Below are 14,503 nucleotides of genomic sequence, written 5' to 3' on the forward strand. Positions count from 1 at the left end.
GAAAATTGAAGCTGAACGGACCCTATCATTTCAACAAATCTATACAGACTATAAGAGAAAGTACACGTTAGTCTGTCCCTTTTCCCCACACCCTTTTGCGTTAACACCGTCTCGCTCTACGTTATCCTGGCCATTAACAAAACCAGAAAAAAATAAAAAGGATCAAATTACGCTTCCATAAAGTGAAATAGAGCCATGATTTTCAATTTGACGTGACGTTATAGTGACATACATTTTGGCGGGAATATAGAAGTCTCAGCAAAGTCAGGTATTCGTTATATTTACTTATTTTTTGGGGACTATATATTTTATTAGCACAGTCGTAAGACACATTTGCATACTATAGGTAGGGTAGTAGTTAAATAGTAGGTAGGTAGTAGTTAATTTCTTGTAATGGTAATTGCAATCATATACCTATAGTTAAAGTATTTGTCTTTATTAAAGGGTTTAAGTAACGTTAAACCAAAATAAACTCAAACCGACTCTGAGTACAGCGGTAACTAAATATTTATTTCGCGTTAGATTTACGAAAAGATACAAAGAAATAAAAGTCGTGTAACGACTACCAAATTCAGATACTGCCTTTGGAATATATTAAGTTTCATTTCCTAAACGAAGTCAAATGGTAAATATGAGGTGCATATAATATGAGGTGACTTGTAGTTTTATAGACCTACATTAGTTGCATTCCATTTAAAAAATGTTCGTGTTAACAAAAAGCTATTAACTAACGTTTTATTTATTTTACAGCTCACGTCAAATGTCTTTGGATACAGATTTCTCCAAGTAGTCATTAAGTATATTTTATTTATTTATTTTTTAATAGCCTCACGCAGAGCGTATTGCCACAGACAAAGGTAAGGAAAACGGAATAGTAAAGAAAAATAATTTTACACCGAATGAACATTACATCGATAAAGGATAGGATCAGCAGGATATAAAACTATCTCTAATACAAAATACTACATTATGGAAAGGAACAGTAATTAATAAAATATATATCATACAAAATACGATTTGTATACATATGTATTTATAATTTTATATTATTTACAGTAAGAAATAAACATAACTTTTTATATATATTATTATTTAAAGATGAAAGCAGAACAGGAACAGATGTAGGTAACGGGATACTAGAAGAAGGATGAGAATGATCGAATAACATGGAGTGGTTATACCGGGGACAGGACAGAATGATATGGTTTAAATCACCAATATTCAGCCCACACTCACACATTTCACTATCAATAATATGAAATCTGGAAAGGTGGGCTGGGGTACACACATGGCCCAATCTCATACGAATGAGAGACGATGTTTCCTTTTTATTAAATTTCATTTTAAAAAACCATGGCTTTAGTGGTATTGTGGGCTGTATACATGAAAAATATTTACCCTTAATTAAACTGGTCTGAATCCAAAGGTCAGTCCAAGATTGTCGAAGAAAAGAAGCAGGAAGTGAGGCCAAATCATGATAATAATTTTTATACGAGTTAGAATCGCCATCCTTAACAGCTTCATTTGCTAGTTGGTCTGCTATGTCGTTACCAAAAATACCAGAATGTCCAGGTATCCAACCAAATGACACAGACAACCCCAATTGCTCACATTCATACAACAAACTCCTAATCTCAATAATGATAGGAAAAATTAATTTGTTTTTTAATGGATATTTTTGGAGAGCTTGAAGAGCACTAAGTGAATCTGTGAATATGATGGATTTCTTAAGTTTCTTACTCAAAACTAATTTTAAAGCTTTAAATATACCGTAACACTCCCCTGTGAAGATTGAGGACTCTGGAGGAAACTTTATTTTTATTGTAGTTTTACTTTGTAAGTGAAATACTCCTATGCCTACATTACCAGACGAACCGTGTTTAGAGGCATCTGTAAATATGTAATTGTACTCATGGCAGTGTTGTTCACAGAAATAATTAAAAGTAATCCTTGCGTGGGAATCGCCCTTGTTTATACCAATATTGAATCTAATGTCTGGAGAAATAATTAGAGATTCAAAGTTGGTTCCAAATAAAGGGTAAGTTGGTAAGGTATGAGTTGGAGCTTGAATATTGATAAATTTATTGAAGCTGACGATGAGACAAGGTGAAGATTTATTTGACCAGTACTTGGAAGATGTCAACAATTGAGATAGTTCTTGAAGCTTAGAACGGAGAGGATGGTTGGCATATTGAAGGGAGCGAAATATGAATTTATCAGATAAATATTGTCGTCTAAGATGTAATGGGGCTTCAACACATTCTACTTGTAAAGCATTAATTGGACTAGTTTTCATAGCTCCTGTGATTAATCTTAATGCCTTAGACTGTATATTATCTAATTTTTTTAAACGGGTTGCATTTCCAGGAGATAATAAAAATGTACCATAGTCTAAAATACTTCGGATTAAAGCATTGTACATGAGTTTCATACAAAAGGGATGGGCACCCCACCATACACCGGATAAACATCTAAGAATGTTCAGGTTTCGCTCACACCTATTAAAAATGTAGTCACAATGATTTACACCAGAGAGCTTAGAATCTAAAAACACACCAAGGAACTTCACAGATTTTTTAACAGGGATAATATTATTATCAAAATACACGTTGATTGGAGGAGGGAGACGCATTCTAGAAAAAAGCATGGCAACACTTTTAGTGGGGGATATTTCAAGGCCATTAGTATCAAGCCAAGTTTTTAATAAATTAAGAGAATGAGACAGTAATGAGCAAGCAATGGCCGGTGATTGATGAATGGAATAAATTAAAAGGTCATCAGCATACTGGAGAATACAAATCCGATTACCCAAAGAAGCTTTCAAATCATGGGTATAAATATTATATAAGATGGGACTTAAGACTGATCCTTGAGGAAGACCTCTCCATAAGGTTCTGGTTACAACAGTAGAGTCTTGTGAAATTAGAGTGATGTGTCTTTCGTATAAGGTATTTATGATAAAATTTGATAACATTACAGGTACATTCAAATACTGTAGCTTTTTATGAAGAACTGACAACACTACATTGTCATAAGCGGATTGTACGTCTAAAAATGTGGCAACAACAGAATCGTTCCTTGAAAATGCTAAAAAAATGTCAGTTATAAAGATGGCAATACTGTCCATCGTACTCTTCCCTCGACGGAAACCAAATTGACTGTCACAAAGTAATTTATTGCTTTCTACAAACCATTCAAGACGAGTTTTCACTAAATGTTCACAGAGTTTTATCAAGACCGAGGATAATGCAATAGGACGATATGAATTTGCGTTAGAGGGATTTTTATTAGATTTCAGAATTGGTATAATGATCTGGTTTTTCCAGCGTGGAGGGATAGAACCGGTTAACATAAGTGTATTTATCAATTTCAGGAAATATTCAAGAGTTTGGTCACCTAAATGAGAGATGAAGGAATATGGGATTCCATCGTCACCAGGAGCAGAGTCTATAACTGAAGATAGTATTCCTTTAATTTCATACATAGAAAATGGACTATTGAGACCAGAGGGGTTCAATGGCATCAGAGGCATAATTATTGTTTCAGGAACTGTAGTAGGAGCAAGTCTGTCGAGGAATTGATTTGTTAATGAATCGGGGAGAGAACCAGAAGTTTCAGTAAATGCACACCTGAATCTTCTAATATTACGCCATACCACAGAAGGACGGACATTAGGGGAGATGGAGAGACAAAAAGATTTCCAGCTATCTGCTTTTTTCTTTTTGAATAATAAACTAGTGGCCTTGAAAGAATCTGTAACCAGATCAAAATTTTCAGATGTACAATTCTCACAATATTGGAGCTCAACTTGTTTTCTTTTTTTAATTGCATCTGAACATTCTTGATCCCACCAAGGTGGAGATGGAATAAAGCCCAGAGCACCATTTTTTAGCGGAAAGGTTTTGTCTGCTACTTCTATAAATAATTTAGTTAATGCATCAGCACAAATTGATTCTGAACCATGTGAGATATTAGGAAGGGAAGTCATCTTTTGTTCTATACTGGATTTAAAGGTATCCCAATCAGCATTATTAAGTCGATGTTTTAATCTAGGTGAATGTCTAAATGTAAAATTAATGTGAAAAGGAAATCTAAGAAGTAAAGGGAAGTGGTCACTACCATATGAAGAAGAAAGTGTAGACCATGAAATAGTGGAAGCTAAACTAGGAGTACAAATGCTTAAATCAGGGACACTTGAGCCTTCATTGGGAGAGGTCCGCCGGGTCACAGAACCATCATTAAGAAAGCAAAGATTATGAGAGTTTAACAATTCCATCAATGAAACTCCGTATGTATTGGTTGTTGAACTGCCCCAAGAATTATGTTGACTGTTAAAGTCGCCTAATAAGATAAAAGGCTTAGGAAGAGTAGAAATGATAGAGTCAATTTCAACAAAGATAGAAGAACTAGGATGAGGAATATATATTGAAACATAGCAGATATTATTAACAATAGCAGCAATAATTGAAAAATCATTACTATGAGAAGGAATAGGAAAGTGAGAAAAAGGAAGATGATGTTTGACTAGTAAGGCAACTCCGCCATACCCGTCAATACGATCCTCACGGAGACAGGCATAGCCTGAGTACCTACAAGGAGCACCTGGTTTTAACCAGGTTTCCTGTAGAGCGAAGATAAAAGGTTTATATTTATTTATAAGATAAATAATATCACTTTTCTTAGACGAAGCACTTCTACAGTTCCACTGTAGAGCTTTGGCTTGCTTGTCCATTATTAATATAATTTGGTAAGCTAGCAATAGTGTCAATTAAAGGAGCAGCGTTGGACGGTGAAAGAATATTAGACTGTGATAAAGTGTTAATGAGAATTTTTATTAGGTCTGCAATTGATTGTAATGTCAAATCATTATTGTTGTTTGTGTTGAATCCACAACCATTTCTGGGTGAGGGCATATCATAATCTTTAATTAATTGTTGTTGTGTATTTCTGTCATAACCTTTGGATAGTTTAGGAATAGATTTTGGTTTAAGAAAAAAAGTCTTTTTGTAAGAGTTACTCAAAGACTGTTTATGAGACTGTTCAATTTGAGGAGTAGAAATTGTAGAAGCACCTACATTGGAAGAAGAAAGTAAAGCATCAGCATAAGATATTTTTGAGATAGGTGCATGAATTTTAGATGCTTCAGCGTACGAAATACAGCTCTTGGCCATAGATTCTTTGATGGCTTTTTGGCGATCAAATTCTAAACATCTTTTACTTGTGGCAAAATGGGAACCTTGACATAAACAACAGTATGCATCTTCCTCTAGGATAGAGCACTGATCAGCCGCATGGTCTTGGCCACACTTGAAACACTTTGGTTTTGATCTACATAATGATTTAACATGACCAAATCTGCAACAATTGTAGCACTGTATTGTGGGGAAAATGTAAAGATCAACTGGGAGGGAAGTGTAGCAAATAAAAATTCGCTTAGGTAGTATTTGTCCATCAAATGTAAGAACCACAGTTTCAGTAGGCTTAAACTCACTGCCATTACTAGTAATGATACGCCGTCTCATTCTTCTTATTTTTAAAATTGGACCGCATCCAACAGGTAAATTAATATTTTCCGTAACTTCTTCATCTGACCACTCAGCAGGTATGCCTCTTACAACACCCATACGGGTAACAGTAAATGTTGGGATAAAAACCTTATACTCGACTGATTGTAAAGCAGAGTTATTTAGGAAAGAATTTGCGTCCTGGTAATTATTAAAAGACAGAGACAGTCTATTACGACCAATTCGTTTTAAGCTTCCGTTAACAATATTGTGTATAGAATTTCTTTTTAAGAAACGACCAAAAGCAATTGGGTGGACTGAAACGCTATCATTTGGAGTTTGCTGTACTCTTTGTATGTGAACAACATATGGTGCTGCATCACTTGGCTGGTATCTTAAACGTGCTACTGATTCTGGCTTTTTATATTCATTAGAGGAATTAAGTTGTGACGGGTTGGATTGTGACTCATTGAACAAGGGAGCAGTGCTAATTTGGGTATTGGTTAAAGGAATGCAATGACATTCGTTTGGTTTGATTTCCTTGCCCTCATGTTTCCGACTACGTCTCTTTTTATTACAGTGGGTGCAATGTTTATGCACAGTGGCTCTCCGTTTTCGAGCACCACTGCTAGACTTTATAGATCCATCTGTTTCCATTCCAGACTCATCATTTGAAATTGTTACTATACAGCCCACCCCAGGGACTTCTCCGCCCCCAGGGTCATCAGGCGGCTCCATAAGGAGCAAAAGTATATTAAAATAACTTACCAATAAATCTTCTCTTTAATACACTATTAAATAAAACTAAAAAATAACAAATATATACATTAACTACACTAGACTACTGATCCAAACCCTAGAAATAAAATAAAATTTAATTAAATCGAAAAACGCGTCAGTCTACGATCGTATTTCCCGCGCTTCTAATCATTAAGTATAATTAATAAAATAAAATAATGTTTGTCAGCAGTCTGTGACTTATGAACTTACGTCATAATTATTGTTTATTAATAACAAAATAAAATAGTCAGGCCATAAAACGTTTAAATTAAATTTGGAATGTTTTAAAGGATATTATGCAAAATCGTTTTCTCACAGCGTGTACGCTGTCTTACTAGTTGCTACGCATCATTTCAACAATAGAAATCAATTACGCAACACCTAATAGGGTTGTTATGAATGGACTACAGAAAATAAAAAATTGCTAGCATGTGATAATTTAAATAGCATAATTCGCTATTTTTACAATTAAATCACATTCCATAAATAAAGTGAAAGACAAGTTAATTTTATTTTCAAGTCCCAACCATATGGTAGCGCACTTTATGGGTTAATGACGCATAAAGACGCACGCAGGTTGCTTGGTCATTAACAGAATTTACGACTAGGGATGTCACCTGTTTTAAATATCGAAATTGAGCTTTCTTAAAACCGCTACTCTAACATAAACTTCAAATGTTTAACCTTACAGGAAGATCAAATTTATTAATTTTACAACTGAGCTTATATTATACACTGTTGTGTAATATATGAATGTTTGTTTATTATAATGGCTGTGCTCTGCTATAATGGTTCGAGATCTGGGTTTATCGACGTATGCTTAAAATATCTCGGACAGACCGCAAACGACATACAACCCTGCTGGACAGAATGCAGAAGAACTAAGAAGTGCTTATGATGGTTAAGAAAAGGAAATATTCATTTTGGACACGTTTTACGAGTAAAAAAATACGAGCTCATTCAACTAATCACACAAGGCAAAGTGTAGAAAGAGACCTAGCCGCAGACGCACGTCTTGGTTTAACCTTAGTTTAAGCTTAGATGATCGCCAACCTTCGCAAAGAGATGGCACTATAAGAAAAAGAAGTAGTCCGCTGTCACTGTCAACAAACTGGTCACTTATGAACGTCAAAAGATTTTTTTTTTAATTGAATCTAAATTTACGTTTACTACCAGTTCGCAAGTCAAGAGCGTAGAGGAACTGTATATCCGCCACTCTCATTAATCGCCATTTGAGTTTGTTTGTTTGTTTGAGTTGTTTTGAGTCATACAAATTGTTTGAACTGAAAATCAATCCCAAGGATTAGGAACATTAAATAATCATTAAAATGTATATTAATGTATTTATTAGCTTCATTGATTAATTTACGTTTACCAAGAAATTGAATTTAATCAGTGACCATTTTATAATTTCGCTTGGGAGTTTGTTCTAAAAACTAATACAATTTCTGTACAGGGAGTGGTTTATCTTCTGGAGCCTGACAGTCTCGCTAACGTCAAAAACTTATTAGATTTTGAGATTATGCGCTAAGTCTCAACTGTAAAGTTTCTCTCTACACCTTAACTGTTCGTAAAAGCGATATAACGTCATAGTACCCTCGAGAAGTCAAGACGAGGGAACACGAGAGTAGTATTATATTTGTAACTTCGACAGCCCTATTTACGACACCATTGTATTAGGGATTTTTATTAGGATGTAGGCTTAATAAAACGTTTTATACTTGCGTTTTCCCGGTGGACGCGTAAATTTCTCGACTGAGATTCTTTATCATCAGCCCGTTAAAGTCAGGACAACGGTTTTCTTAATGCTTGCGTATATTTGCAGGAATAAATAGCATTGATAAATGAAAATTTCATTGAGTTCTGCAGCCGTCATATATTGTTTAATTAATAGTCCTATTTAAATTTGTTCTTGGATATTTGCTAAATTCTAATGGTATTATATCACTCCATCAAAGGCCGGCAACGTAATTGCGAGCCTTCTGGCAATGTGAGTGTCCATGCGCGGCGGTATCACTTAACATCAGGTGAGCCTTCTACCCGTTTGCCTCCTATTACATCAAAAAATTCATAGTTTTTTGAAGAGGAAGAATCTATGAAAGAGCACATTTCGTATCTATGTCTCCAATTCTCATTTTGACTTATTTTTATAGTAAGTATAAACAAATTTGCTAACAATACATAGATAATAGACTTTTAAAATTCTACCCATGAATAATAAAGCAAAGACAATTTTCACTTTTTCTTTTAAAATAAAAATAATAATCTATGCAAATATTGTCTTTAAATTTGGTAGGTACTCTATATCAAAGAATTTATATTTATAAAATCTATGTTGAAAGATAATTTATGTTTTAATAAAAATACATATCTATGGAAATATTGTCTCTGGATTTCTCAGATTGGGAATAAGAATTTATATTTCAAAAATTCAATGTAATTGAGGAAAGCCTCATACGAAAAAAAGCGCGGGAAACTTCGTTCATGGTAGACGTATTTTTCACGGTGTTTAATATTTAATTTAATTTTACTAGTTAAAACGCAGAGGATAAGCTGGTAGTTTTAATTTTTGTATTATATGTAATCTTTATATCATATTTGTGTATAGTGTCATCGTGTAGTCGGTAAGTTTTTGTAATTTCTGTAAATATTGTATGAACAAGCCCCCCGATTTAGGTCGGGGGGATGATGGCCTTGTTGGCTTGAATCTCCCTGTGGGATCAAATGTATCTGTTGGTTCACAAGATGAATTTGACAAAATGGATACCGATTGTTCGGTATCATCTCAAACAGGTGAAGGAAGTCGTAAACGAACACGTTATTTGCGCCTTTGTCGGCAATGTACGAAAATTAAGAAAAAGAAAGGTAGTGGTTCTAGCGGTGATTACTGTCAGTGCGAAAGCTTATGCAATGTAGAAGATGAGTCAATTTTAATTAAAAAGGTTACTTCAAAACCTATATCTCAATCCACGTCATCTCCACACTTGCAAAATAATAATAATTCACATAGCACATCCTCTCTACCATCAACATCTTACACGGAAAATTCAAATATCTCTCAAGACTCTAACGCGGGAAATTTAAACAACACCACAACTTCAGTAACCAATACGGACCCCCGTTCGATTGGCCGTACTGAATATGTTTCTACCGATGTTTCCCCTTATTTTATACATGTTCAACGTATTCAAAGTTCACCTGACGACGGGACCATTCTCCATCCAATAACATTTGGCAATTTTTTAAAGCAGAACAAATTTAATAATATTATTCCCGGAAGTGTAAAGCGTATAGGAAGAAACAGGTGCGTAGTTGGCTTTTCCGATTATAAAGACGCCAATAATTTTCTTAACTGCAATCTTTTGGAAACGAAAAAGTTAAAAGCCTTCATTCCCACTTTCAGCGTAACAAGAATGGGTCTAGTTCGCGGGGTCCCTGTAGATTGGAGTGTAGAGGAAGTTCAACAAAATGTATCCGTACCTATAGGCTGCGGCAAAATACTTAAAATAAGACGTTTGAATCGCAAGGTAAAAATTAATGACTCGGTTTCTTGGAAACCCTCTGAATCAGTTGTATTAACATTCGATGGGCAAGTTTTACCAAAAAGGATTTTCATGTGCTATAATGCTCTTCCAGTAGAAATATATATTTATCCTACCATACAATGCTATAATTGCTGCCGTTATGGTCATACCAAAGTTCAATGTCGTTCTAAGACTCCAATATGTTATAACTGTGGAGGTCAACATGCAGGTGTATCATGTGACAGGTCAGATAAAGATCCTCTGTACTGTGTAATGTGTGAAGTCGAAGGGTCCCATTCAGCGATAGATAAGTCATGTCCAGAATTTGTGAGACAGACAGAAATCAAAGTTAAAATGGCTCAGAGCTGCATGTCTTATGCCGAAGCCAGTAAATATTTTTCTTCTATTAAGCCTTCATACGCAGATGCATTAAGTTCAACAATTCCGGAAGTACCAAAACCCGTATATTCTTCCGCAGCGAAGTCTGTATCTCGTAATAATTCTACTAATGCCTCAAATAAAAAGACAATATTCTTAAAACCTCGCTCTCCTCGTAAACCACAACATGGTTATGATCGCGTTGCTCATTATAATGTTTTAAAAGATTTCCAAGTTCCAGAGCCTAAAAATGGCAGTGCTCTGGTTGGACACAAAAATAAAGAAGAAGAAAAATCTGATGTATTAGAAATGATACTAGCATTATTAACTAGTTTAATAAACTCAAACTTATTGAAACCGTCCCACGTTGCCTCTATTAATGAAAAAATTAAATCAGTTAATGTTATTAAAAATAATGGATTCCAAGATAATTCAATGGAATTGCAGGAGTGTTGTTCCAAAGAAACATGATTTGATATATTTGATAAATAAACATTCTCCCGTTGTTGTTGCGTTATCTGAAACGTGGTTGAAGCCAGGGTACCTATTAAGGATCCCAGGATATACCTGCTTGCGTGATGATAGATTTGATGGCCATGGTGGCGTAGCGTTACTTGTCAGGAACTCAATTAATTTTTCTGAAATAGCGTTTTCTTCATTAATCTCTAATGATGCCATTAATATTGTCGGCATAAAAATTGATAATATTTCTATAGTTTCCATTTACCTAGCTCGTTCCTCTTTTGTTATTCTCAATAGCGTTAATAATTTACTTTCTTCACTTAGTCGTCCATTCCTTCTATTGGGTGACTTTAACTCTCATCACCAAATGTTTGGTTGTGGCACTACTGACTCCAATGGTGTACGTTTAGTTGAAATATTCGATTTACATAATTTGTGTTTACTTAATACTGGCTCACCAACCAGACGTACAAAGCCTAATGAAAAGCTTAGCGCGGTTGACTTATCAATTTGTACTCCAGATCTTGCTTCTTCTCGTTCTTGGTACACTTCATCATCTACTTTTGGCAGTGATCATTTCCCGATTATCATATCCTCACCTATTAGACGCTCTCCTTATCAAAAACGACAACCTCGTGTGAAATATAAATTAAATAATGCTGATTGGCTTGCATTTAAAATCCTTGTCGAATCTAAAATAAATGATTTGCCTGAATTAGTTAGCGGTGGTGAGACCAATTCCTCTAAAGCTTTGGCTACATGTTTAATAGAATCTGCCGATCAGATTTTTTCTGTCAAACGAAATCCGTCTAATAAGATTCCTTTTCCTCCATGGTGGGATAGAGAATGTATGGTTGCTGTAAGCAGAAGAAAGGAAGCTGAGAGAGTCTATGCTAAGGACATGTCCAATGAAAATTTAGATATTCTCAATGAAGTTATTAGTACCACACGTAAATTCCTCAGAGATAAAAAGCAGGCAGGCTGGAAAAAATTTTGTACTTCTTTATCTCCTTCTACGTGCCCTTCAGAAGTTTGGACAAGTATTAAACGTTTTCGATCTGCTTTCAAAGAATCTTTATCATCGTCTTCACTTCCCCCTTTTTTAACAAATGCCTTTTTAGACAGATTAGCTCCTCCATCAGCTGCTGAATCGATCTACTTTCCTTTGGAATCGTCTTTGATAGATGACACTTCCTCTTTAAACTCTCCTTTTTCATTACATGAATTGAAAGGTGTGCTTTCACATGTTAAAGATTCATCTCCTGGTCAAGATGGTATTATGTACTCATTTTTATCTCATCTTGGTGATACTGCCTTAATGTATTTTTTAAATTTAATAAACTCCGTCATGGTCACAGGTAATATTCCTGAAACATGGAAGTCTCAAGAAGTTATAGCGATTAAAAAACCTAACAAACCTACCAATGATGTTGCCTCATATAGGCCTATTGCGTTGTCCTCCGTTTTAACTAAAATTGCTGAACATCTTGTGAAGAATCGTTTGGAATGGTTTATAGAAAACAATAATTTAATAGCCAATAGTCAATACGGTTTTCGGAAGTCAAAATCTACAATAGACAATTTAGCTATATTGACCACAGATATTCGCATAGCTTTTTCGCGTGATGAAGATATTGTTGCTGCCTTTTTGGACATCTCTGCCGCCTATGATAATGTGAACATTTCTATTCTACAACGCAAATTATTAGAGCTACAGGTTCCTACGTTATTAATACGTTTTATCATCAATTTACTATCATGCAGATACATATCATTAATCGTTCAGAAAGATGGTAATATTACCGAGTTAAAGCGTACAGTTTTTAAAGGCCTTCCCCAAGGTTCGGTACTAAGCCCACTTTTATATAATATTTACACGTATGATTTAGAATTATCTATAAATTCCCATATAAATGTGCTACAAAATGCAGATGATCTTCTTTTTTATTCCGTTGATAAATCTGTGGTTAAGGCTTGCAATTCCATGTCTAGTTCACTTAATTGTCTTAATATCTGGTTAGTTAAAAATGACCTAGATCTTTCAGTTTCCAAAAGTTCTATAGTCGTATTTTCCAAAAAACGCACAACTCCTATAATAAATGTGACCTTCAATGGTCAATCTTTGCCACTCCAAACAAAAATTAAATTTTTAGGAGTTATATTGGATTCAAAATTGTCTGGACTTGCCCATTATGAACATGTTGTTATGAAATGTGCACAGCTGCTTAACATCATGAAATGCCTTTCAGGTGTATGGTGGGGTGCTCATCCGTTTTCTATGAAACTTGTGTATAACGCTCTTATAAGATCTGTTTTAGATTATGGCACATTTCTCTTAGATGGAGGAAGTGTCTTGGGAAGTCAAAAACTTGATGTCATTCAGTCAAAAGCTTTGAAAATTGTGACAGGAGTAATGAAATCAAGCCCATCCAATGCTTTACAAGTAGAATGCTGCGATCCTCCTTTAAAATTAAGAAGGCAATTTTTAAGTGATCGATTCTTGTTCAAATCTATGCAGTTTTCTAACCACCCTCTACATGGAAGGCTGCATGAATTGAACAATATTATTTATACATCCCGTTACTGGCGTCACAAATCATTACCATGTCTAATAATAAGCTTTCGTAAATTTTTAACATTACACAGCCGCATTCATCGATCTCCGTCATTACCCATATTTATGACACAATTCAATTCTTTAATTCTTGATCCGGATATAAGATATAATATAGGCGTCCGTAAGCAAGATATACTGGAAACAAATATTCGTTTCATGAGTAGCGTTGAGGAACAAAATTGGGAAGGTTGGGATTATATTTTTACAGATGCCTCTAAAATCTCTGTTGATGATTGTGTTGGAGTTGGTCTAATTCATTGGCAACATAAAATAATTCAAAAGATTAAACTTCCTCCTGAATCCTCGGTTTTTACTGGAGAGTGTTTTGCTCTTTTAAAAGCTTTAGAACTAGTTATTTTATTAAAATCTAAAAGCACAATCATATTTTCAGACTCAAAAAGTGCACTACAATCTCTTGAAAAATTTCCTTTCCAAATGAAACTTTGTTATCCTATTATTTGCGAAATACGTGATAAGCTTTTAATATGTTCTCAAAGAAATTACACCGTTATCTTTGCATGGATTCCAAGTCACAGTGGAATTAAAGGAAACGAGAAAGCCGATGAGCTTGCTAAAGAAGCTATAAAGGATGGAGACATAGTCCCATACATTAATTATTGTCATGATTTAGCTGCTCTTCCGAAAACCCATCTTTGGGAGTCATGGAATGATGTTTGGTTGAGAAGCAGCAAGTTCAAAGGCAAACATTATGCTGAAATTCAACCCAGGATCCCCAGTAGACCATGGTTCTTTGAGGTTAAAAGTTCTAAAACTGTCACTTCTATCATTTCCAGAATGCGTTTAGGACATGTTTGTACACCTCATCGTTTAGCAAGGCTTCGTATTATTGATAGTAATATTTGTGAGTGTGGAGAAGATATTGGTGACCTTGACCATATTTTCTTTTCTTGTTCCCAATATGACCGTACCTCCTTTCTGAATTCTTTACAATCACTTCATGTTCCGTTTCCGACTAAAATCTCCTGCCTTTTGCTTTATCCTTTATTGTATTATAATGTATTATCTTCTTTCATAATCTATAATAATATTAAGATGTAATATGTTTATGTACATATTTTATTTTTAACCAGCTTATCCCTTTATTTCCTTTTGATGTCTCTGTTTATTTTTTTTCGCGTGTAGTTTCCCAACCTTTTACTTGAAACTGGCATAAAGTTGAAGCTGTTGCCATAATATTTAAAAAAAAAAGAAAAAAAAAAGCCTCATACAGCCAAATT

The 14,503-nt window shown here is 34.7% G+C and overlaps 1 protein-coding gene across 1 annotated transcript; it reads left to right on the forward strand.

The window, feature by feature from the left end:
• The first annotated feature begins 12,580 nt into the window (after positions 1–12,580).
• Positions 12,581–14,332, forward strand: LOC125055235. The gene has a single exon (XM_047657605.1). The coding sequence runs from the start codon at positions 12,633–12,635 to the stop codon at positions 14,322–14,324; it is 1,692 nt and encodes a 563-aa protein (XP_047513561.1). The 5' UTR covers positions 12,581–12,632; the 3' UTR covers positions 14,325–14,332.
• Positions 14,333–14,503: the final 171 nt, after the last annotated feature.

Source organism: Pieris napi, chromosome 13, assembly GCF_905475465.1.
Source record: "Pieris napi chromosome 13, ilPieNapi1.2, whole genome shotgun sequence".
Lineage (NCBI taxonomy): Eukaryota > Metazoa > Arthropoda > Insecta > Lepidoptera > Pieridae > Pieris > Pieris napi.